The 27,239-nt window shown below is 42.3% G+C and overlaps 1 protein-coding gene across 1 annotated transcript; it reads left to right on the plus strand.

Moving 5' to 3' along the window:
• The first annotated feature begins 427 nt into the window (after nt 1–427).
• Nucleotides 428–21,573, plus strand: LOC117517695 (SLAIN motif-containing protein 1-like). The gene is given in 10 exon segments (XM_034178821.1): nt 428–805; nt 2,626–2,762; nt 6,893–6,936; nt 6,938–7,037; nt 7,613–7,726; nt 7,860–8,009; nt 13,288–13,644; nt 18,099–18,248; nt 18,358–18,670; nt 21,084–21,573. Coding segments are annotated over 10 exon segments (1,788 nt in total). The 5' UTR covers nt 428–464; the 3' UTR covers nt 21,166–21,573.
• Nucleotides 21,574–27,239: the final 5,666 nt, after the last annotated feature.

A 27,239-nucleotide genomic window follows, 5' to 3' on the forward strand; every position in this document is an offset into this window, starting at 1 on the left:
ACTCAAATCGAATTTTATGTGTGTGTGTGTGTGTGTGTGTGTGTGTGTGTGTGTGTGTGTGTGTGTGTGTGTGTGTGTGTGTGTGTGTGTGTGGTTTGCCTATTAGTTAATTGGAAAAAACAATTCGGGTATTCAAAATTTAAATATTAAAAATATAAACTGCAAGCTTCTGAGCCACAATAAGAAAAAACTGAAAATGTTAACTTCGTCAAAACAAGTCTAAAATATAAATGTGTTTTTTTTTTTTGTTTTTTTTTTTTTTTGCTCGTTCCTGCGCACGCGCACTCCTCTCAGCGGTTTTGACTTCAAAAGTCTAATTTGGACTTTTTGTGACGTGTATTTTTTGAGCCGCCGTCGGGGTTTTATTGATCAGATTTGGTCTTTTGAACAGGTTTGGTCGGTTGCGGTGAGCCGGAATCGGTCCCGTGTGTTTGCGCCCGGCGGTCGGTGTGGATCCGGATCGGATGGAGGCGGCGGCGGCGGCGGTTCTGAAGCCGCCGGTCATGGCAGAGGTGGACTGTAACAGTAAGTCCCTGAACGCAGAGCTGGAGGTGAAGAAGCTGCAGGAGTTGGTTCGGAGGCTCGAACACCAGAACGAGCAGCTGCGGAACCGAACCGGCGGCGGGCCGCCGAGCCCGCTGTTCCACCGGAGCCTGTCGCCGGATCACTTCATCAGCCTGCGGCCGAACCGAGCCGCAGTGTGGCATCATCAGGAGGAGGAGGAGCTGTCGGTTCTGGACGAGCTGGAGCTCCTGGACCTGGACCTGGACCCGGACCCGATCTGCGCCTCGGATGAGGAAACGTGGTCAGTGTCTTTGTTTCGCCGGTCGACGGATTCCATCGGTGCTTTGCTCTGCGACCCTCCAGCAGGGATTCGAACCCGCAACGTCTGTGCAAAAAAAAAAAAAAAATCTAACCAATAATTGTTGAGGGACTGGACCGTTTGGGCTCCGCGTGCACGCGTAAAAACGCTGTGATTTCAGTGGATTCTGTCAATTAATTTCATGGAGAATTACAGGTTCTGCAAAGAATCAGGCTGTTTGATAGATAGATACTTCATTGATCCTTCACAGGAAATGATGCTGTTGCAGCAGCTCACACAGACAGAAATTTCGTACATCTGTCATTATCATATAATGTAAAATAAAATAAAATGAAAGTGCAAATCCACAGACATCATTTTAACAATCAATGTGCATTAAACAGCCTAACAGCAGCCTGGAGGAAAGTCTTCCTAAAACTCTCCGTCTTGCACCTCGGTGCCATCAGCCTGTGATTTTTAACCCGCCTGTCAGCAGGTTAAAAATAAGATTTTGGAATCAACTGTCAAAAATGCAGGACTGAGGGGGACCGGGGACCCTCACAACGGCCTGTGTCAAGAACACCCGGCGGCAGGAGGACGGTCGGGCTTGAGGACGCCCTGTGGTGGCAGGGTGGTTGAACTCGAGGATGGAGGGTGGTGCTTGAGGGCACCCTGCAAGGTGAAGGTGGTTGGGCTCAAGGATGGGTGGACGGTTGAGCCAAGGATGCCCTGCAGTGGGTGGACGGTTGGGCCGAGGATGTCCTGCGGTGGGTGGACGGTTGGGCCGAGGATGTCCTGCGGTGGGTGGACGGTTGGGCCGAGGATGCCCTGCGGTGGGTGGACGGTTGGGCCGAGGATGCCCTGCGGTGGGTGGATGGTTGGGCCAAGGAAGTGCTGCATGAACACCCAGTTCATAGCTGCAGCTGCAGAATAGCTTTAAAAATGGCTAAATGTATGTGATTCCTTCGATCTTTGAAGAATTGGACCACCTGTGAGGGAACATCATCTGCGACATTGTGTGGCAGGTTTGTCTGTGTCTGATCGAGTTTGTTTCACCCAGGGGCTGGAAACACCCACATATCTCCTGTTTGCAGCCGATGGATTGCTACTTTCAGGAGGTGGGTATGGACAAGCTGGATGGTTACCATCCATGACTCAAGGTAGATGTTGATGGTTGCAGCAACATGTGAATGTTCCCAGACCTGACCTGATGCCCGGGTTAACAGTGATCACCACTGGCACTATTTCCCAGCAGCGTTCTGGCAAAAACTGTGCTAACAATTGGGGTGTAGAAGGAGAGATGGAGGAAAAGGTTGGTTCAAAAAGAATTTGCATAGTCAGATGAAGAAAGTAGACAATGGAACAAGGAGATGTTGTACAAGTGGGAGAAAATGCGACTAGCCAGCAGGGTGTGAAGTTGAAAACAAATGAAGAAGAAAGAGACCTGCATCAAGTGGCCCGACAGGATGTGCAGCAGGGTTGAGCCATAAAGAATGCAGGTGGAAATGTGCTGACAAGTGAGGAGAGTGTGTCGAGAAGGTGGAGGCTGTACTTTGAGGAGCTGCTGAATGAAGAAAGTGAAGATGAAAGAAGGCTGGATGATTTGCAGAGTGTGACTCAGGAAGGGTGACAACTTAGTTAGAGAACTGTAGAAGCTGCATGACCAAAATGACTGCAATACAGTTAAACTCCATCTAAAATGGGTGGACGGTATTGCTCAAAAACATACAGTGAAAGAAATGTATCTACAGTCTGCAGTGAGTGATTGCTAATTATTTCTGTCAGGTTAACGTGTTTTGTTTTGGTTATTTATTTAATTCCAGGTTATATTCATCCCTAAAACATAAGGAGACTTCTGATTACTCGCTCACACCTCTGCAGTGGTGCCGGCAGGTTCTAGACGGTCCCAAATCAGAGGTGGAGGCCGCCAGAAGATCGCTGTCCCTCCGACTGGAACAAGGTCTGTATATACGTATATATAGTGTGATTCAATACAGGCTTCACAATGCGATTATCCCGCTGCATCGTTACACAATAAATTGATAGATGCCAAATTTTTGCTATTGTTGACTTCTGCCACCTCAGATGTTGGCAGCAGAAACCTTTTGTGACGTTTGCTATGAATTTGTGTTAAAGATTCTCATTATTGAACTTTATGCAGATGATCTCCCAGAAATTAAATCTGTCAGTTTTCGGCTTCTAAAAGCAAATCTGCTGTTTCTAGTGGATTTAATTATTTTGTCCAAATTGCAAGGGGGACTGTGGCAAAAGGGAAAAAAAAAATAGATTTAATTTAAATGAATTATTTAAATGCTAATCAAGTGGTGGTACCTGAGTGGGGGTTCTGGTACCTACATGGGGGTTCTGGTACCTGAGTGTGGAAAAGCACTCCTTACTTTGTGCCCACAGTGATCAGGGTGTCTAATGTTAGACTCTAATCTGTGTCATGGCATTAGGCAGGTCAGGATCAGGTCACATGACCTGCCTGTCAGCCGCGGTAGAAGGCTTCACCTGATTAGTTTAGGCATTGGCGAGCGAACACATCGCAAACGCTGTGGGGAGGGGGGTACCAAAAACTCTTCTGAGGAGTAAAACCAGACAGTACAAACAAAAGAAAAAAAAACATACAAATGGATGTTTAATTTCTTTATTGTTTAAATTCAATCACCTCATTTCCGTTTTATCCACTCGTTTATTTATCTGCACTGACTGAGTTGTTTGGTGATTCAGATGGTTGCTGGTAAATTGTCATTTCTGAGATGATCTGAATCTGACAGTTTTCCTTTAATGTTAAAGTCAGGCCTGATTTATGACATCATAAAGACCTGATACAGAAAAAAGTCCGATTTTGATCAGTCTTCCAACTCTAATTTGAGTCCTTTTTAATGGGGACAACTGGGTTTGCTCACAAATTTTATAGTAATTTAATTTTTTTTTTTTTTATACTAATTTCTTTTTTTTAAGACAAGTGATTACTTACTATGTCTGGATCAGGATGTCTGGATTTTAATGTTTGTGTCGTTATTAACGAGCACGTCAATTGAGTAATAATGTAGCGAATCATGTGTGCATGTTTTCCAATCATTCTAAATGGACACAAAGTTGAAGATAGTGAAAATTAGTTTTTGTAAATCTGCCTCAGGTTGATTTGTGAGTAATTGTGTAAATGTTTTATGAGCAAATGGGCTTCTGAACTTTGTCATATTCCAAACAATGTGTCAGCTGACCAAATGTTTGGTGACCAGGCTGTTTTTTAGTGATGTCATAAAGAGAACTTTATTTATTTATTTTATTGCATTTTGAAAACTGGATTTCATGTCTGCTGTGTGTTTACAGCTAAACCAGGAAAAAAATAAATAAATACTGAGTCAGGACTAAAACTGATCAGCAGGATCGGGTTTGGTCCCGAAACCATTGTCATAATAGCTACATATTTGTCCATATTTGTAAAAGTAATATTGCGCTCATACACCTAGCATTAAATTTTTTTAAATGTCAATAATAAATAAGGAAACTCCCCAAAGGTTTTTGAAATTAAATTATTAAATTATTTGTTAAGTCTGTGCATTGGGATAATTATTTAATGAGTGGGGAGCACCAGGTGGTTGTTCTTTGTTCATGCATTTTATGTCAAATTTGGCACCTCCTAGAGGCCATGCCCGTTAATTCCCACAGTAAATCGGATCTCATTCCCATGTATAAATCAGGTCAGGTTAAAATAGGATAGTTTGCACACAAAAGCCTCAAAAACTTGATTATGAGCTGACTGTGAGCGCCATCTATCTGCAGCGCTCTGCTGTCAACTGTAAAATGCAAACAGTTCCAGTTGTATAACTGGTTATTGAAGAATTGCAGCATGGAGAGATCAGATCTTGTTGCATCAGATTTTGTCTTTCAAAATTAAAATAAGATAAAAACAAAATAAACACTAATTTTGTGATATATACTTCCTGCAAAACGAGTTTGAAGAAAGTCTGAGTTTGTCACAATAACCACTGAATGCAAAGTGATTTTTAGTTTTTATGGCTCTTAATTGCCGAGTCTTTAATGGGGTTTTGGGTCTTGGGTCTTGGCGTGGATCCCGATCTTGTCGTCTGGATTCTGCATTGCCTCAGAGGTTGTGATTTTATCTCTCACCGCCTCGACTACAGTCTGAGCACTACTTGAAGCCGCAGAGAGAAAAATCCTCCCACCAGCTCGTCCCGCTTCTTGCAGAGTCGAGAGAGATGGAGAGTCGTTGCCATGGAAACCATTTACATGAAAAGAATACGCCTCCGTCTCTGTTAAGTGGCTTGTAGTGGCACAGATGAGAGACAGCTCCTCGTCCTGCGCGTGTCGGCACCAGTCAACGTGCATGTGTGTTAAAATGCAGGTGAGCTTTCGTTCTGTCGTCCGCACCCCGTTTTGGTCATGATGTCACTGCAGCTCCGCCGCCGTCAGGCTCCGCTCGCCGTCTGAGAACAGTCAGTTCAGTGTTTGAGCCGCTGAGGTTCGTCTGTGATGAAGGCGGCTGATTGTGCTCCAAGCTGCTGAATGGTGACAGTTGGTGAGCTGCTAATGTCACCGCCACCCAGTACGGCCCATCGCAGAGGTCAGTCCAAACCCCGAGCCTGCAGCCAGCGTCACCGAGGTCTCTGCTGGGAAATTTGACAGAGGATAAATATACTAAACACAAATTTTCACCTGACGCTGTCACTTCTTGTGGACTTGTGTAGCGCTGCTTTTGTTGCTGCTGTAATTGCAGCAGGATTTTGAGTTATTTTGAACTTGTGGAGGTTCCACCTGGTTCAGGTATCGGCCCCTTCATGTCATCGATGTTCCCTCTCAAACTCCTGCCAAAATTCTACATTAAAATCAAATAATCTGCCTGTTTTTTTTTTCCGAAGGATTCCTTCTTAGAGTGAGCAGCCATACCATTATCTAGGTTTGATTGGTGATGAAGAGCTCGACTCCAAGATGTCGCAACAGCAGTGTTGAAGGGGATGAGCCTCACGATACAGCATCAGTTAGTCGGGCAGCGAGTCAAAAGAATCATCGGACGTTTACATTCTGAACTTTAGTGGTTACAAACTGTAAGAACGTGAAACAAATTGTGTGTAAATTCCATAGTTACTCACTGAGAGAGTGACGCCACCGTCTGATTGGCACTCGACCGTGGTGATGCCCAGAGGGACTCGACTCGTACCCGGACTGTGGGACTTCCTACAGAGGACTTGGACACAGACACGTCCCACGTTACCAAACCGCCAGTGATATGAGCAGAAAACAAGATCAGACTTCTTAAAAATGTTGTGAAAAGCTGGAAGCACCAGGTCCCTGATGATTTGTAAATGTACAGCGCCATCCAGTGGTGGTTTGGTTGAAGTACAGCTGAGTGAAAGGATCCTGATACCCCTATTCCACAGAGCGCCATTCCTTCACGTTTCATCCCGAATAGCAAATCGGGATGCGTTTTGAAGCATCACAGCAGCTCCTTGATCCATCTTTTGTTAATCTTGAACAAACTTGGTATCCGCAGTACTTACGACCGTCATCAGCACCACTTTTTAAATCGAGGTGAAATTTTTAACCTGTTCAAAAATTTCATCCTGATTTGACATATCGGCACCATTATGCGATCACTTCTAGGTGTTCGTAGTCTTAACAGCTTCAATCACGTTCAAACATCTTTAAACGGGGTCGTCCCAGTGAGTACAGCTTGAAACATCTTTGTTTGTGCTCCATCGGGGTAAAATTTTGAAGTGAAAGCAGCGTTTGTGGAGGTTCTGGCTGAGAATGCAGCTGGGTGCAGCTTTACTTTCATTTTCAGTCAGGTTGCCAGGTCTGCACTTTATAAGCCAGCCTGAGAGGAGGCACGCCAGAGTAAGCCGTTTCATCCCATTTTTTGCACTTTATCTAAATTGTGGGTGATTGTAATAGAACGGCGCCGTGTGGAGTAGGGGGTGTTAGACTTTGTGTTTGTTTGAAGATTATGCTTTTGTTTGTTTCAGTGGCAGAATGTTAGATTTTGGAAGACACTTTTTTCTGACTCGAACATGCTTGATTACAGGATTGGAACAGTGAATGTCGGCTTGTTGTGCCCTGCTTCAGTCTCTAGGTGGCGTGGCTCACTGTCCAGCTCCCCATCGTCTTCCTTGCCCCCCGGCCCCCCCTCAGGGTCGAGTTGCTGTGTCGCCCATCACTGTTTCTCCGTCAGTAAAGTCCTGCTCCACCCCCCAGTCCTCTGAAAGTCATGGTAAACCGCCACCCTATTATTATTATTGTTGTTATTTTTCATACCTGGAGATCCGTGTTATAACCGGGTCTTAACCGGTTAAGACGTAAAATGTTCGTTGTAGTTGTTCAGACACAATGTTCTAAATCAGCCTGATTTGTTCTTGACAAACTTTTCAGATTTTCAGGTTCGAGAATTCACAGTGGGTCCACGTTTTTTTTTTTGTTTTGTTTGTTTGTTTTTTCCAAAAGTGAGTGAGACTTGTGTCCTGCCACTGTTACTGCGGTTGATATGGGGGGATCCATGTCACATTTTGTGGTGATGGATAAGACGTACGTTTTCGTTGTTAGATTTTGGCCAGTCAACAGTTTGCAATGCCGTCGATGCTCATCTCATGTCTGGATTTTAATGTTTGTGTCGTTATTAACAAGCACGTCGATTGAGTAATAACGTAGCAAATCATGTGTGCATGTTTTCCAAAAGCAGGTTTTTAATTTGACGGTACATTTTAGGATTCAGGTGCCGTTTGTTTAAACTCCAGTCTGCAGCATGAATTCTTCATCAAACTTCTAAAATGTTTCCTCTTCCTGTCTTAGCTCCGCCCCTCTTCTCCCCACTCCAATTCCATCAGACATCGAGTCCGGTCGGGAAGGAACTCTCCCCCGTCGCCGAGAGGACGCCCACGTTCCTCCCTCATTTGGCCAACCGCAGTAAGCACAGACAGCACTTCTCCTCTGCCTCATGCTTTTCAGAATAAAAGTCTGTGTATCTGTTACAGTCCTAAATCAGTTCATTAAAACGATGAAAAAGACTCAATCAGCCAAACAAACGTTTTGTGTGCAGGTCGTCTCCTCCGGCACTCGACCCTCAGTCCTCAGTCGTCAGTGGATGGTGATGTTGGCGCTGCAGAGATGGACGATGACTCCATCAGTCTGGGATACAAACTCCATGACCTCACAGACGTCCAGGTCATGGCCCGCCTGCAGGAGGAGAGTAGGTTACACACCTGTACTTTTATTTTGAAAACAAATATTCACCGTGCATAGATGAACTGTCTTATTGCGATACATGGATGCCTCGTGTTATCACCCACTGGTCGGTGCTCAGCTGCACACCAGGAACACCTCTGGGTTTATGAACTTTGCTCAAGAGACCATGGCAGTTTTCCTGTCTGACAGCGAATCGGACCAAAGATCCTGGAGTTATCAGCTGCCTCACTAATGAGATCATCACCTTTAGTCCATGAGAAAGAAGCCAATTTTAACGTACTTGATACACTAAAGAACTAAAGAAGGGGGTAGAGTATGCTGAGGCTGGAGCATCTGGAATCATGAGGTTGGACAGACATGCTTAGAGATGCTGATCCAAAGGTCCAAATCTTCAGGGTCTCTTCAGAGAATCCTTATGTATCAGTATTTCTGTGTAGGCATCCATCCCACTTTGGATGGAGCAGCTCTCATTTCTAGAAATCTGGCCAATTTTCTTAAATCCTCCAAACCGTGACTATACAGGGTTGGGACCAGGAAGCAGAGTTGTAGTCTTACACACCTCTCTGCAGCTTCTCTCCCCCTGCCATCCCTCATTACCCCATCCCCGTAGAGACGGTGCCTGCTCCCAGACAACCAATAACCAGTAAAAATCTATTTAAGCATAAAAATTCTAAAAGAAAAAAAATAATATAGCACCTTCAACTGCACCACAGACTAAAACAGTTAAATGTGGTCTATTAAACATTAGGTCTCTCTCCTCTAAGTCCCTGTTAGTAAATGATATAATCATTGATCAACATATTGATTTATTCTGCCTTACAGAAACCTGGTTACAGCAGGATGAATATGTTAGTTTAAATGAGTCAACTCCCCCGAGTCACACTAACTGCCAGAATGCTCGTAGCACGGGCCGAGGCGGAGGATTAGCAGCAATCTTCCATTCCAGCTTATTAATTAATCAAAAACCCAGACAGAGCTTTAATTCATTTGAAAGCTTGACTCTTAGTCTTCCATCCAAATTGGAAGTCCCAAAAAACAGTTTTATTTCTTATTATCTATCGTCCACCTGGTCGTTACTGTGAGTTTCTCTGTGAATTTTCAGACCTTTTGTCTGACTTAGTGCTTAGCTCAGATAAGCTAATTATAGTGGGCGATTTTAACATCCACACAGATGCTGAGAATGACAGCCTCAACACTGCATTTAATCTATTATTAGACTCAATTGGCTTTGCTCAAAATGTAAATGAGTCCACCCACCACTTTAATCATATCTTAGATCTTGTTCTGACTTATGGTATGGAAATTGAAGACTTAACAGTATTCCCTGAAAACTCCCTTCTGTCTCATCATTTCTTAATAACATTTACATTTACTCTGATGGACTACCCAGCAGTGGGGAATAAGTTTCATTACAGTAGAAGTCTTTCAGAAAGCGCCGTAACTAGGTTTAAGGATATGATTCCTTCTTTATGTTCTCTAATGCCATATACCAACACAGTGCAGAGTAGCTACCTAAACTCTGTAAGTGAGATAGAGTATCTCGTCAATAGTTTTACATCCTGATTGAAGACAACTTTGGATGCTGTAGCTACTCTGAAAAAGAGAGCTTTAAATCAGAAGTGCCTGACTCCGTGGTATAACTCACAAACTCGCAGCTTAAAGCAGATAACCCGTAAGTTGGAGAGGAAATGGCGTCTCACTAATTTAGAAGATCTTCACTTAGCCTGGAAAAAGAGTCTGTTGCTCTATAAAAAAGCCCTCTGTAAAGCTAGGACATCTTACTACTCATCACTAATTGAACAAAATAAGAACAACCCCAGGTTTCTTTTCAGCACTGTAGCCAGGCTGACAAAGAGTCAGAGCTCTATTGAGCCGAGTATTCCTTTAACTTTAACTAGTAATGACTTCATGACTTTCTTTGCTAATAAAATTTTAACTATTAGAGAAAAAATAACTCATAACCATCCCAAAGACGTATCGTTATCTTTGGCTGCTTTCAGTGATGCCGGTATTTGGTTAGACTCTTTCTCTCCGATTGTTCTGTCTGAGTTATTTTCATTAGTTACTTCCTCCAAACCATCAACATGTCTATTAGACCCCATTCCTACCAGGCTGCTCAAGGAAGCCCTACCATTAATTAATGCTTCGATCTTAAATATGATCAATCTATCTTTATTAGTTGGCTATGTACCACAGGCTTTCAAGGTGGCAGTAATTAAACCATTACTTAAAAAGCCATCACTTGACCCAGCTATCTTAGCTAATTATAGGCCAATCTCCAACCTTCCTTTTCTCTCAATAATTTTTGAAAGGGTAGTTGTAAAACAGCTAACTGATCATCTGCAGAGGAATGGTCTATTTGAAGAGTTTCAGTCAGGTTTTAGAATTCATCATAGTACAGAAACAGCATTAGTGAAGGTTACAAATGATCTTATGGCCTCAGACAGTGGACTCATCTCTGTGCTTGTTCTGTTAGACCTCAGTGCTGCTTTTGATACTGTTTAGCATAAAATTTTATTACAGAGATTAGAGCATGCCATAGGTATTAAAGGCACTGCGCTGCGGTGGTTTGAATCATATTTATCTAATAGATTACAATGTGTTCATGTAAATGGGGAATCTTCTTCACAGACTAAGGTTAATTATGGAGTTCCACAAGGTTCTGTGCTAGGACTAATTTTATTCACTTTATACATGTTTCCCTTAGGCAGTATTATTAGACGGCATTGCTTAAATTTTCATTGTTACGCAGATGATACCCAGCTTTATCTATCCATGAAGCCAGAGGACACACACCAATTAGCTAAACTGCAGGATTGTCTTACAGACATAAAGACATGGATGACCTCTAATTTCCTGCTTTTAAACTCAGATAAAACTGAAGTTATTGTACTTGGCCCCACAAATCTTAGAAACATGGTGTCTAACCAGATCCTTACTCTGGATGGCATTACCCTGACCTCTAGTAATACTGTGAGAAATCTTGGAGTCATTTTTGATCAGGATATGTCATTCAATGCGCATATTAAACAAATATGTAGGACTGCTTTTTTGCATTTGCGCAATATCTCTAAAATTAGAAAGGTCTTGTCTCAGAGTGATGCTGAAAACTAATTCATGCATTTATTTCCTCTAGGCTGGACTATTGTAATTCATTATTATCAGGTTGTCCTAAAAGTTCCCTGAAAAGCCTTCAGTTGATTCAAAATGCTGCAGCTAGAGTACTAACAGGGACTAGAAGGAGAGAGCATATCTCACCCATATTGGCCTCTCTTCATTGGCTTCCTGTTAATTCTAGAATAGAATTTAAAATTCTTCTTCTTACTTATAAGGTTTTGAATTAGGTCCCATCTTATCTTAGGGACCTCATAGTACCATATCACCCCAATAGAGCACTTTGCTCTCAGACTGCAGGCTTACTTGTAGTTCCTAGGGTTTGTAAGAGTAGAATGTGAGGCAGAGCCTTCAGCTTTCAGGCTCCTCTCCTGTGGAACCAGCTCCCAATTCAGATCAGGGAGACAGACACCCTCTCTACTTTTAAGATTAGGCTTAAAACGTTCCTTTTTGCTAAAGCTTATAGTTAGGGCTGGATCAGGTGACCCTGAACCATCCCTTAGTTATGCTTCTATAGACTTAGACTGCTGGGGGGTTCCCATGATGCACTGTTTCTTTCTCTTTTTGCTCTGTATGCACCACTCTGCATTTAATCATTAGTGATTGATCTCTGCTCCCCTCCACAGCATGTCTTTTTCCTGGTTCTCTCCCTCAGCCCCAACCAGTCCCAGCAGAAGACTGCCCCTCCCTGAGCCTGGTTCTGCTGGAGGTTTCTTCCTGTTAAAAGGGAGTTTTTCCTTCCCACTGTTGCCAAGTGCTTGCTCACAGGGGGTCATTTTGACCGTTGGGGTTTTTCCGTAATTATTGTATGGCCTTGCCTTACAACATAAAGCACCTTGGGGCAACTGTTTGTTGTGATTTGGCGCTATACGAGGTCTGTCCATAAAGTATAGGTCCTTTTTATTTTTTTCAAAAACTATATGGATTTCATTCATATGTTTTACGTCAGACATGCTTGAACCCTCGTGTGCATGCGTGAGTTTTTCCACGCCTGTCGGTGACGTCATTCGCCTGTGAGCACTCCTTGTGGGAGGAGTCGTCCAGCCGCACCGTGAAAAGTCCTTAAAGCGACAGAATCACCTCAAAATCTCTCATCAGCCGTTAAAATTTTCACTGAAAACCAGCTTAATTTTTCGAACCATGTCCACTTCGATGTGTCTCACAGGTTTAGAAAAAATTTTGATCAAACAAAGCGCCAGTCTCTCAGCAACTTCTCAGACGAAGGAATTCCGACGAGGGGCTGGACGACTCCTCCCACAAGGAGTGCTCACAGGCGAATGACATCACCGACAGGCGTGGAAAAACTCACGCATGCGCACGAGGGTTCATGCATGTCTGACGTAAAAACATATGAATGAAATCCATATAGTTTTTGAAAAAAATAAAAAGGACCTATACTTTATGGACAGCCCTCGTATAAATAAAATTGATTTGATTTGATTTAGGCTCTCAGTTGTCCAGGTGGTTGACTAAAACTGCTTTGATCTGAGTACCCCATCAAAGATCAAAGCAGTTTCAGTCTTTTGTTCATGGTAATGAGTCATTCACACCATCAGGAGAGGCGTCAGTCCCAGCGTTAGGAGGGACAGCTGCCCTGTCATTAGGAGGTGCTAACTAGAGCACAATAGGTGCTAATTAAAGCAATTGTTTAATCACTAGCCAATAGCAGGTTGCCTCTCGGTAGGAGGCGTCTGGTTAGGTTTAAAACTCCAGCTTTTGTTGGCTTCTGGTTTATTCTTCTCTACAAGAGTCAAGACAGAAGTCAGACTACCAGAGCAAGAATTTTAGCTGCGGAAGCTTCTGTGATTTGAAGTGAAACGTCCTCGCGTCAAGCAACCCAGTCCAGTCGAAGATTCAAGCTCCTCTATTATGTATCAGTAGAACGACGGACCGTTACTTTGGGCCACTCTAGTGAGGCCACGCCAACTTCAACACAGAGTCTTGCTTTTTTAAATCTAAATATTGTCTTCATCTTACTGTGTCCATTGATGTCTCCTGCTGTCTTTCTGTCTCCTTTGTCCCTGCTTTTCTAAAACTTTTAACTTCTAGACCTTAGAGCTCATCGCTGCTTCAGCTTCATTAACCTCCAGAGGTGACGAGTGTGTCTTTCTGTGTCGCGCGCACGCTTGTTTGTTTTGCTCGCCTGTCCTCATTTCTGGCTCCGTCAGGTCTAAGGCAGGACTACGCCAGCATGTCATCTGTCCTGGCCAACCGCCGCAGCCAGAGTTTCACCTTCCACCTCAACCAGCTCAGCGCCGCCCCCGACCTGGAGGAGGAGGACGAGGAGGAAGAAGACTACGGCCTCCTGCCTCCGCCGCAGCCGCGCCTCACCCGCCTCCCGCACTCCCACACCTTCTCCAGCGTCCGAGACTGGCAAAGAAGCACCAGCTCCCTGTCCACCCCTCCTTCCACCCCCTCCACACCGCCGCGCCCTTCCGCTGGGTTCACCTTTCACGGTCAGCATCCAGGACTAGGACTGGGCAGCCCCTATCTGTCCGAGCAGCAGGTCTTCAGGCCAGGACCAGGTGAGGAACACCATCAGTTTTCTCAGACTTATTGTCTCAGCAGCAGCAGGAATTCAGATTTCTCTCCAAAATACAGATTCAGTCCCCATGAGAGTAAAAAAAATTAACCTCCTTTGGTTCTATATCTGCTCAAGTATCAGGATTTGTGAATTTTCAGTGTGTTCAGGGCTGGTATGATTTAAATCACTGTTAAAAAAAATAATCAAGAAGACCATCAAAAATTATTTTTAATAAATCAGCACCTAAAACATCATCAAAATATGAAGTCAGTACCATTAATTAATGGTACTTATGATTACTTGGACAAATGATGACTGTAAATCTCATCAGTAATGTCCTGTTGAGATCACAGGTGGATTAATTAGAGGATAATCTCCAACAGGGTCCTGCTCAGTCATAGATGTGAATGAAGCCTTTTTCTGACACTGCTTCTTATGATGAGAAGGAAGCCTGAAAGTTGCAGCAGCGTGAACGTTGCATATGGCTAAATAAGTACCAGATAGGACTAAAATGCTTTCAGATATTCAACAGTAACATTTTCCAAACTGAGAATTTCCATTCAGATAATGGGACACGTTAGTTTGTCATCATTCTATTTAGCATGGAATAACCTTGCACATGTTGTATTTGCACCTTTATGTTTTAACATGTCAATAAAGATTTTAACTCAGGATATTATTTGTATAGTCTCATTTAGAAGAGTGAAATAATTAAAAATGAAAAAAAGTCAATTTAAATCAATAAAGGTCGATTTCATTTAAAAAAAAAAAATCAATAATCATGACTTTTTATATAAAAAAGTTGATTTCTTTACCCACCCCGAGTGTGTTATATAAAGTAAAATTGATGTTTGACTTTTGAGTTTTGGGGAAAATACACATTTTTGTTGAGCTGTTCATTAAATTTGTAAAAATACAATCAGAACTTTTTTAAATAAAAAAAATTTTATATACAACCCCTGGCAAAAATTATGGAATCACCGGCCTCGGAGGATGTTCATTCAATTGTTTAATTTTGTAGAAAAAAAGCAGATCACAGACATGACACAAAACTAAAGTCATTTCAAATGGCAACTTTCTGGCTTTAAGAAACACTATAAGAAATCAAGAAAAAAAGATTGTGGCAGTCAGTAACGGTTACTTTTTTAGACCAAGCAGAGGAAAAAAATATGGAATCACTCAATTCTGAGGACAAAAATAATGGAATCATGAAAAACGAAAGAACGCTCCAACACATCACTAGTATTTTGTTGCACCACCTCTGGCTTTTATAACAGCTTGCAGTCTCTGAGGCATGGACTTAATGAGTGACAAACAGTACTCTTCATCAGTCTGGCTCCAACTTTCTCTGACTGCTGTTGCCAGATCAGCTTTGCAGGTTGGAGCCTTGTCATGGACCATTTTCTTCAACTTCCACCAAAGATTTTCAATTGGATTAAGATCCGGACTATTTGCAGGCCATGACATTGACCCTATGTGTCTTTTTGCAAGGAATGTTTTCACAGTTTTTGCTCTATGGCAAGATGCATTATCATCTTGAAAAATGATTTCATCATCCCCAAACATCCTTTCAATTGATGGGATAAGAAAAGTGTCCAAAATATCAACATAAACTTGTGCATTTATTGATGATGTAATGACAGCCATCTCCCCAGTGCTTTTACCTGACATGCAGCCCCATATCTGTGGAAATTTACATGTTCTCTTCAGGCAGTCATCTTTATAAATCTCATTGGAACGGCACCAAACAAAAGTTCCAGCATCATCACCTTGCCCAATGCAGATTCGAGATTCATCACTGAATATGACTTTCATCCAGTCATCCACAGTCCACGATTGCTTTTCCTTAGCCCATTGTAACCTTGTGTTTTTTCTGGTTAGGTGTTAATGATGGCTTTCGTTTAGCTTTTCTGTATGTAAATCCCATGTCCTTTAGGCGGTTTCTTACAGTTCGGTCACAGACGTTGACTCCAGTTTCCTCCCATTCGCTCCTCATTTGTTTTGTTGTGCATTTTCGATTTTTGAGACATATTGCTTTAAGTTTTCTGTCTTGACGCTTTGATGTCTTCCTTGGTCTACCAGTATGTTTGCCTTTAACAACCTTCCCATGTTGTTTGTATTTGGCCCAGAGTTTAGACACAGCTGACTGTGAACAACCAACATCTTTTGCAACATTGCGTGATGATTTACTCTCTTTTAAGAGTTTGATAATCCTCTCCTTTGTTTCAATTGACATCTCTCGTGTTGGAGCCATGATTCATGTCAGTCCACTTGGTGCAACAGCTCTCCAAGGTGTGATCACTCCTTTTTAGATGCAGACTAACGAGCAGATCTGATTTGATGCAGGTGTTAGTTTTGGGGATGAAAATTTACAGGGTGATTCCATAATTTATTCCTCAGAATTGAGTGATTCCATATTTTTTTCCCCTCTGCTTGGTCTAAAAAAGTAACCGTTACTGACTGCCACAGTTATTTTTCCTGATTTCTTATAGTGTTTCTTAAAGCCAGAAAGTTGCCATTTGAAATTACTTTAGTTTTGTGTCATGTCTGTGATCTGCTTTTTTCTACAAAATTAAACAACTGAATGAACATTCTCCGAGGCCGGTGATTCCATAATGTTTGCCAGGGGTTGTATATGCAGTCATCATTTGACAATAATGAAGAATAATTTGATATTTTGAGTGGACCTCAATTCATTATTTAATTATTGAGCTTTGTTTTTTTGGGGGGGAGTATTTTTTTATGATCATTTAATTATATATATTTAATATTATTTAATATTGAAATATTGTTATTGTTATTATTATGATAAAATTATTATTTTAATATCAATAATCGACTGGCTCCCAGGAAAACTAACCAGTCCAGAAGAGGCCTGCCAGTCATACAATGTGAGCCTCACGTTACTGTCTTTATTTTAAGAATAAATATTTTTAAATAAACCACATGCACCAGTGATGCTGCTAAAATGAAATTAGTCCCTGATTTTTATGTGGGGTTTTTTTTTTGTTTGTTTGTTTGTCTTTAAAATGTTCAGTGTTGACACAAATGAATTGATTTGGCCAAAATGTCTGAATGTGTTTGAGCCACAAAAACTTTGTGCACATTAACATTCTTCTTGCACTTTGTATAAAACTCTTATCTTTTCTAATGATTGCACTACTTTTACACTTTGAGTCAAGAAAATCACGAACGTTTGGAGTTTTCACGCAACATAATGTAGCACTGATTTGTTGTAATATCCGATTTTAATCTGCACCGATACGACCACAAATCTGCATGTTTGTTACTGTGTTTAAGAGTTTTAATAAAAGGTTGAATTCATGTAAAATTGATGCTTAATTTTTGAATTTTGGCGAAAATACATATTTTTGATGAGCTGTTCATTAAATTTGGAAAAATACAAACAGATTTTTTTTTTTTTTAATAAAAAAAAAATTCACATATGCAGTCATCATTTGACAATAATGAAGAATAATTTGGAGCTGACTGGCTCTTATTTTGAGTGGACCTCAATTCATTATTTAATTTTTGAGCTTTGTTTTTTGGCGGAGGAGGGTGTTTTTTTTATTTAATTATATATTTTTAGTTTTGTTTAAACTGTACAACACTTCGTATTTTTTTTTCTTGAAAGTGTTTTTTATATATATCATAATAACAGTAATATTCCTTAACCTCCATAAGAACAGAGGCGTCCAGACAAATTTTATTTGGCAAGATTGAGAACATTTACATCTTATTTGTGGAGAACGCTTTGAGGTAACTTTTGTTCTTATTTGGTGATAAATCAATACATTTAATTGATTATATTTTGCATGTCAGGAAGCATATTGTACGTACTGTATGACACAAATTGGCAGTGGTCATCAGCGGTTAAGATGATGATTTTGTGTTGATGGTGCACAAAAACTGTGAACCCCTTTGTGATCTCAGAGTCTCACTGATTCATGTTTGTTTGTTTAGTGGGATTATTTTAATCTTCTTGAGGATGGAACCTCAAAGAACAACCGCAACCAACAGTTTTTGCCTGTTTCCATTTACTATTCAGACTTTCCGAAAAACATATTTTAAAGGGGTCGAATAAACAAAACATCTTGAAAGTTCCAGGCGTCTACAACTTTATGTAAAAATCTCTCTTGTTAGAAATAAATTTAAGGTGGAAAACTTTTTACTTGTCTGTGACATACGTCACGGAAGTCCATATTTGGTAGGAGTGAGCCAGTCTGCACTCTGCGATGCTCCCACTCCACCTGTGGGAGTGAGACGGATGGTCCAGACATGACAAAAAGTCTGTTAAATCACCCGATTTAAATTTTCAAAATGCATCACAACTTTTTTGTGTATATTTGTTGAATAATTTGTCAGTGTCCAAATCATGTAACTCTCCAGCATCCATCAGTCCAAAGTGGACTATCAGTGTGATTAACTTTATTGATTTGTGTGTGTGATTGACAGATAAGTTGCGGAGGAGCATGCCCAACCTAACCAGAACTCCCAGCATGCCTTGTGTGCCCATTCTAACCAATCCAAGTGCTTCCCCGTCTTTACTTCGTAACAGCCAGAGCTTTGATTCTTCCAGCGGCCTCGCCTTCCTCCAGCCCTCTAGTAAGACCTTTTTTTTCTTTGCTGTTTGGAGATGAAACTGTGTTTGAATCTGGTTTGTTCAAAATGAATGAATTCCTCTTTTCCTGCTGTAATCTCGGTGCACCGGCAGTCCCGACCCCGGGACAGCTGCAGAACCGGGTCCAGAGTGTGGGGAACTTTGCCTCTCTGTCCCAGCAGCCGTTGAAGGCCACCGCTTACGTCAGTCCCACCATCAAGGGCTCCGTCTCCATGGCAACCTCCAGCAGCCTGCAGGCGCTCAACGTCAGCGGGGTCAGCAGCGGGATCCCGCTGTTTGGTAAAGCCACCAGCAGAGGGGGCAGTTTGACTGTCACCACTCCTCGTAGTAGCCTGCCTCGCCCTGCCTCTTTTGTCTGCACCACAAGCTCCACCCCCCACAGCAAGATTGCCCAACCAGCACGCAGGTAGTAGGCGTTTAATAAACTTTTGCGTGGGTTTGCCGTGAATGCGCTCAGTTTTGGGGTGCTTAAAATATATCGGAGCATTTTTGACTCTGGCAAAGGCATCTACTCTGAGTTCCAGTTGCATTTAAAAACCTGAAAATTAAAAGATTTTTCTTAGACTGCAGAGCATCAGGCAGCAGTCAGCTTTTTATGATGTGAGTAAAATGTGCTGCAGTCTTGTCCCAGAAATATTTATTTCACCACCAAAGACCTTATGCAATATCAAGGTTCGATTGTTAGCAGGATTATTCAAATTTGCTTTGAAATTTGGTGTCGGGTTGGGACACAAGCAAAGGAAGAACTCGTAAAGTTGTGGTGGTCCAATCCTGATGAAGGAGAAGATCCAAACTGCAGAACTTGCATCGTAATTGCTGACCTGTGATAGTGATCACTGATCTTTGATCCTGATCGCTCATCTTTGAACCTGTTACTGAACTTTGATCCTGATTCCTGGTATTATATCATAGTTGGTGATTCCCAGATCCAGATGAAAGTTCTACAACTGGGATTATAAAGCTCAATGTTCAAATTCAAACCATAGTGATCAGGATCAAAGACCAGAAATAAGAAGCAAAGATCTGGCTCAGGATCAAAGATCAGCAATAAGGAGCAAAGATCAGGATCAAAAGTCTGTTTCCTGATTGCTTTTCAAAATCGTTTGTTATTGTGGGGGAGGGGTGTTTGCACTATTTAAATTATACTACAACATCCCAGTTTTAATGATCATATAGAGTGCATCCTTATTGAACATAAATTTCAGTTTTGAGGAGGTCTCTTCTTCTTCCAGGAGATGAAGCTTAATAAAAAAAACAATAAAATTCAGCGTGAATTGAAACTTGTCAAGCTGTCAGTCAAAAACACCAATATGACCTTGAGTTTGAATGTTGAACCAATGTCTTTTTTTGTTTAATCTTTGACCTTTTATAGCACCATCACTTCCACTTAAGGTATTTAATGCAGTTTTCTGTAATTCAGACTGACAAAAAAAAGTTAGTCAAAACAGAAGAGTGGACCTTTGACCTTCCATAGCATAATCTGTTATCCAAAGAGGATTCAATAAATCAGAAGTATTTGTGAAGATAGAGTGGTAACAGTGATGGACAGGTGAGACTGATATCAAACAACAACATTGTCTGGGTACAAAAGTATAAATGGCAACTAAGGTGACTTTATTTTAGTTTTTGTTTTATAACAAGAAAACCATCTTTGCAAAAAGAGGAAAATTAAACTGAAATATGTCAAGATTTGCGTGAAAGCAGAATGAATTGTACAAATACATCGAGGCAAATTTAAAAACCACCTTTAAATTTATACACACAAGCGCACACACACACACACACCACAACATATATATATATATAATATATATATATATATATATATATATATATATATATATATATATACAGTGGTATGCAAAAGTTTGGGCAACTCCTGATGATTTCCATGATTTTTTCTTTATAAATCATTGGTTGTTTGGATCAGCAATTTCAGTTAAATATAGGCAGACAAACAGCTTGAGTTTATAGGATTTACAGAAAGTGGCAATAATTCTTTAAACAAAATTAGGCAGGTGCATAAATTTGGGCACCCCAACAGAAAAATACATCAATTATTTAGTAGATCCTCCTTTTGCAGAAATAACAGCCTATAAAAATGCTTCCTGTAGCTTCCAGTGAGTGGATTCTGGTAGAAGGTATTTTGGACCATTCTTCTTTACAAAACATCTCCAGTTCAGTCAGGTTTGTTGGTTTCCGAGCATGGACAGCCCACTTGAAATCACGCCACATATTTTCAATAATATTCAGGTCTGGGAACTGAGACGGCCATTCCAGAACGTTGTACTTGTTCCTCTGCATAATGGTCTTAGTAGATTTTGAGCAGTGTTAGGGTCGTTGTCTTGTTGAAAGATCCAGCCCCGGTGCAACTTCAACTTTGTCACTGATCCTTTCTCATGACTGGATTCACCTGTGTAAGGAGGTCAAGGGTCAGTGAACTTACCAAACCAATTTTGTTTTCCAATAATTAGTGCTAAATGTATACAAATCAATAAAATAACAAGGGTGCCCAAATTTATGTACCTGCCTGATTTTGTTTCAGTAATTATTGCACACTTTCTGTAAATACTAAAACTTAATTGGGGTTTCATCTGCTTATATGATGTATTAACTGAAATTCTGATCCAGACAACCAATGATTTATTAAGGAAAATTGTGAAAATTCTCATTGGTGCACAAACCTTTGCTTTACAAACTGTATATACTTTTTAGTGATAGCTGATTTTTATTTATTTAATTTACTTATTTATTTATTCTTAACTTTTTTCTTGATGGCTGATGCTGATTTTTTTTTTCATGTTATGATTTATTTCCAGTTTACTGCCAAAGAGCTTGTCCACCTTCAGTGCCCTTCGTGACACCACCTGGAGAGACGGTTTGCTACTGCATGATGACTGACGAGGCGGTGCAGTGGCGCCCCCACTGGCTGGGGTCACACACTCCATCTCAAGAAAATTTGTTCCCTGGACAAATTAAGGTGACCCTTAAATCCAAGATCCTGCATAGATGAAGTAAACCTTATCCAGCCACACCCCGGTCCCGTCCGGTCCCTATGCAGACTTTCTTCTTCGGGTAAACCGGGTCGTTTGTGCGCATCGGGCCTCGTTTTACCGCTGGCCGAGTTCTGTCTGTGCCAAAGGGAAATCTGTCCTTTTGTCACTCATGTGCAATAATCTACTGGCTTCCAGGAAAACTAAACCAGTCCAGAAGAGGCTGCCAGTCGTACAACGTGAGCCTCACGTTACTGTCTTTATTTAAGAATAAATATTTTTAAATAAACCACACGCTCCAGTGATGCTGCTAAAATGAAATTAGTCCCTGATTTTTACTTTTTTTGTCTCTAAAATGTTCAGTGTTGACATGAATGAATTAATTTGACCAAAATGTCTGAATGTGTTTGAGCCACAAAAACTTTGTGCACATTAACATTCTTCTTGCACTTTGTATAAACTCTTATCTTTTCTAATGATTGCACTTCTTTACACTTTCAGTCAAGAAAATCACAAATGTTTGGAGCAACATAATGTAGCACTGATTTGTTTGTAATATCCGATTTAATCTGCACCGATACGACCACAAAAGTCGCACCTTTGTTACTGTGTTTAAATGTTTTAATAAAGGCTGAATTCACTCCGTTCCTCGATTTATTTTGAAAACTGACGCTAACATATTTTCAGAATAACACATCCCCTAGGGTCATACTGTTTCGAGCAGCTTGAGGGAGGATTTCTAAAATTCTGTTTATGCTTCATAAATAGTACCACCCTGTTAAAATTCAAAATATCTGCCGCCACCTTGTGCTGAGTTTAACATACAGTTTTTATCATTTGTACTCAAGGCTCACAAATAAGCAGTTTCACCATCTGATGGATGTCGTCTTTGAAAACCACACTGGTGGTCTTCTGTAGGAATGTTTCTCTAACTTCTTGCACCATGTGAAATTCTTAAAGTCACTGGAACTGCTTGAGGAAGAACAAAGGTTTGAACCAACATGTTACAAGTCGGCCATGCACTTGCTTGATCCTGTTGCAGTACATGTCAGCAATGTCCAAAATCTTAGCCCAGTGGGCTAACATCTCAGAAAACCCTCTGCTCTACACCTTCAACCTTCTACAGGGATCCCAAAGTGTTCTCAGGCCAGATGTAAGGATGTGGAAAGACCTCAAAAGGGATATCCATGGAGTTTCTATGAGATGCCTCAACCAGCCTATGAATGAGCAACAGTTCTGAGCCTCTTCCAGAAACCTTGTCCCAGGAGCAAGCACGTTGGTGTAGCTAAGCAACCATATGCAGTGTTCACAATGAAGCCTAAAAGGACAACCAATAGGCAAGGAGCTTAGTCCTAGAGTAGGTAGGTGAGTGGATCAGTAGCTAGCCTGCCAATATGTAGACCTGGGTTTGAATCCCCTTCAGGCTACCTGTCTGTGAACTGTGTCCTTGGTCAAACCACTTATTCTACGCTGTGTCAGTCCACCCAGCAGTCAGTGGGTAGTGGGTACTGACCTTGGCTGGGGAAGGAACCTGTGTCAGACTGGCATCCCATCCAGTGTGAGTCGTAGATTCATCCACTTGAAGCTATAGAATCCAGAGATACGTAGCAACACCAACGGGCCTCAGGACTTACAGCTGAGGCCCAGCCACACCAGTCAATCAATGACCACATCGATGGCGGATCAGTCGCTGATAACTAGGACATTCCCCCAGTTTTACCAGAAGACTCAACTGCTTAAAGAGAAGGAGTTTATTACAGAAGTTGTTATTTCTAATGTTCGTTTTGGACTTGGTCCCCATTGCGGCAGTGAGATGAGCCGTGTCTCTCGAATTCCTGCCTCTTTCAATCGTGGGGAGCGGATCCCATCCCCCCGCAACAGATAGGGACCAACTGGTGGCGGAGGGAGCTTCGAGCAGCAACTGCAAACAGAAGGAAGTGAGTAAAACAATGAGCTTTTAATGGTGAATTCTGCACCATATTGGTTTCGGTAATGTTAATTAGAAGCAGCTGCTTCAGATTAAAGTGTGCAGCTGGATTCAATTAGCTGAATGAATAAGGAGCTGATTCATGAGTCTTCTGCCAGAACAAACACTACGCTGCATTTCCAACCCCTACACAAGTGTTGCTTCACACCTCAAGCGACCAAACTATTTAGCGACTAATATGACCAAGTGGTGTTATTTATAACCCATTGACTTTATATTGGAATACTCTATATAAATGATTGTTTAGGGTTCTTCATATTTATTTCACTCTCTAATATAGTTGTCCGTCGTCCTTTTCATCCTCACTCTGGGCATCAAGAATCAGTCTCAATGCTTGTGAAACTGTAAATCTTGCTATTCTAGGTCTGTTGGCTTCCTTGCAAAACAGTAAAATATGATGATTAGAGTTGGCAAATTACAATACTATCTGAAGATACAATGTCGAAAATCTCAGATCTTTCCTGGGAAGATCTTATGACCCCACACATGGTATACTTGCCACACAGCTTGGTTGATCTTAGCAAAATTCTGTGAACAAATGCAGGACAGATGGACTGACAAATTCATGGTAGGAAACTTTTTCTGTTTAGAATTAGAAAATGGTGCACAAAATACAGTGAGGAAAATAAGTATATGAACACCCTGTGGTTTTGCAAGTTCTCCCACTTATAGAAATAATGGAGAGGTCTGAAATTTTCATCTTAGGTGCATGTCCACTGTGAGAGACATAAAATCCAGAAATCACAATGTATGATTTTTTTAATAATTTATTTGTATGTTACTACTGCAAATAAGTATTTGAACACCTACCAACCAGCAAGAATTCTGGCTCACACAGACCTGTTAATTCTTCTTTAAGAAGCCCTCTTATTCTGCACTCTTTACCTGTATTAATTGCACCTGTATAAAAGACACCTGTTCACACACTCAATCAATCACACTCCAACCTGTCCACCATAGCCAAGACCAAAGAGCTGTCTAAGGACACCAGGGACAAAACTGTAGACCCGCACAAGGCTGGGATGGACTACAGGACAACAGGCAAGCAGCTTGGTAGAAGACAGCAACTGTTATGATTATTTATTAGAAAGTGGAAGAAACACAAGATGACTGTCAATCTCCCTCGGTCTGGGATTCCATGCAAGAGCTCACTTTGTGGGGTAAGGATGATTCTGAGAAAGCTCAGAACTACACAGGAGGACCTGGTCAATGACCTGAAGAGAGCTGGGACCACAGTCACAAAGATTACATGATGCTGTCATGGTTTAAAATCCTGCGGGGCAGCAAGGTCCCCCTGCTCAAGCCAGCACATGTCCAGGCCCGTTTTAAGTTAACCAGTAATAATAATAATAAAGGAAAGGGTGCTGTCAAGGATGACACCCAGACTCTTGACCTGAGGGGAAGGGAGGACAGTGGAGTCATTGATAGGGATAGGAAACCTGCTGGATTTGGAGATAGTGGCGGACATGCCTACAAGGAGGACTTCAGTTTTGGAGCTATTGAGATTGAGAAAATTGGAGGAGAACCAGGTGTTGAGTTCCTGTAGACAGAGGGTGAGGGAGGGAGGAGGAAGTGATGAAGGTGTAGTGGAGAGGGTAGAGCTGGGTGTCATCTGCGTAACAGTGGAAGTGAATATTGTATTTACGAAAGATGGAACCAAGAGGGAGAATGTAAATAATAAAGAGAAGGGGCCCCAGGACAGAGCCCTGAGGCACACCAGCAGAGACAGGGAAGGGGATATATTTGTGAGATTTGAGCTGAACAAACTGAGTATGGTTAGAGTGATAGGAAGTGAACCAGAAGAGAGGAGTGTTAGAGATGCCAATAGACTGGAGTCTGTGGAGGAGAGTGCTATGGGAGATGGTGTCAAAAGCTGCTGTGAGATCAAGGAGGATGAGATTGGAGAGTAAACTAGAGTCAGAAGCTATGAGGAGGTCGTTGGTTGTTAGTCGTGAGATGGAAGTGAAGTTGAGAGGCAACAGTTTTTTTTGAAAATTTTAGAAACGAAGGAGAGGATTGGAAATTGGGTGGAGATTGTTAAAGTTATTAGGTCCAAGCCAGGTTTTTTCAGAATGGGAGTTATTGATGCAGTTTTGAATGATGAGGGACAGTTCCAGAGGACAAGATTCGTTATAAGGACTAGATGTTGTAATCCCTGATGTTTGCACCACTTTTACTTCAGGACTTCTTGGTGAATGGCTGCCATCAGGCTTTCCCAGCGGGACACATCATCAGTTGTGTGCCTCAGCGACACAGGGTTTTTCGGCCATTTATCACAAGACACCCTCTGCTTAGGCAGGCCCACCACAGGTTGATCAAGCCCGGGTGTGTGTCCCACTGTTACATGTTTGCCCTAGCAGCCCAGGTGGGGTCACTCCTTTTCAGCCACAGCCAATGACTCGTTCTCTCTGCAGTGTTGGCCAGCTCCTTGATGGCTTGTCTGTGCTTCTGGCCCCTGATTCCGAGCTCCCTAAGGAGCTTTACAGTTGTTCTGCTACGAAGCCTCTACACCCCACCTCCACCGGGCGCACCCTTATTTTCCATACTCTGTCCTCTGCCTCAGCTACTAAGTTGGAGTAATGCAGCTTCTTACGCTCGTACGCTTCTTCGAAAGCGTCCTCCCAAGTAAGTTCCATGATGTAGGCGAGCCGGCAGGCATTAGACCAGAGGACAAGATCTGGTCGCAAAGTGGTTGTTGCGATCTCCAGGGGGGAAATGAGCTTCTGATCTAGATCAACTTGCATCTGCCAGTCCCTGGCTGCACTCATTGGGGTCAGATCGGGGTTTGAGAGGCTACCTCTTGGTTTGTCCCCCTCCCGGACAAACGATAGAGGTTGTCGGCTCACATCCTGGTTGTTAACAGGTTGGGCATTGATGGATACCCTTTTGCACTCGATTTTATCGGCTAGAGATCTGAGGACCTGGTTGTGTCTCCACATATATCTGCCCTGAGTGAGGCTAGTCCTACAACCAACCAGAATGTGCCTGAGTGTTGCAGGGGTTGTGCACAGGGGGCAAGATGGATCCTTTCCAAGCCATAGCTGCAAATTTGTGGGAGAGGGCAGCACATCATATATAGCTCGGATGATAAAGCTCAGCCTATTAGCTTCCATGCCCCAGAGTTCGCTCCATGTGAGTTTCCTCTTCTCTGCACCCTCCCACCTCATCCAGCGACCCTGTTTAGCTTGTGCTATGGCTTTGGAGCATCTGGCTGCTTCCTCCTGTCGGCGCACCTCCTCTATCACCATGGATCGACGTTCCGTTGCAGATGCCTTTTGCCAGAGACGTCTTACAGTTCCAAGGCCAAAGCCTCCTCTGCCTTGTTGGACATAGCCCACTACATCACAGTGGAAAAGAGCAGATTTACCCTGCAGTACTGCTGTGCCTGGAGTCCACTTCCTCCCTGTTGCTAGGGTAAGAGCGATGCCTCTCACCACCGGGTCCCGGGAGTCAGTGAGGGACATGTTCAGCCTCACCTTGGCACACTTGAACTCTTCAGCCAGACTAGAAATTGGCAATGACAGAGCTCTGTCACTGTAGAGACCAACACTGCTGAGGCATTTGGGAAGCCCGAGCCACTTTCTCACATAAGAATTCACCAGTCTCTCCAGTTGACTGGCATGGCTAACTGAAACCTCGTACATGGTCAATGGCCACAAGAGTCTTGGAAGCAGCCCAAACTGGTAACACCAGAGCTTCAGTTTTCCGGGTAGTGCAGTGTTGTTGATTTGCTCAAGGCCGTTAGCTGTATCCTGCCGTAGTTGCTCAAGCTGCCAGGTGTCTTTAAGGTCTGCATTGTACCATTGTCCAAGGCTCTTGATGGGCTTTTCCAAGATTGTTGGAATTAGCTCATCGCTGATGTAGAACTGCTCGCCTGTCAGTTGGCCTTTGACAATGGAGATGCTGCATGACTTGCTTGGCTTAAACTCCATTCTGTTGTGTGGGCCACTGAAGAGGAGGTACTGCTGGCCCACCACCACCAGATGGCGCCCTGC

This window comes from Thalassophryne amazonica, chromosome 1, assembly GCF_902500255.1.
Source record: "Thalassophryne amazonica chromosome 1, fThaAma1.1, whole genome shotgun sequence".
Taxonomy (NCBI): Eukaryota; Metazoa; Chordata; class Actinopteri; order Batrachoidiformes; family Batrachoididae; genus Thalassophryne; species Thalassophryne amazonica.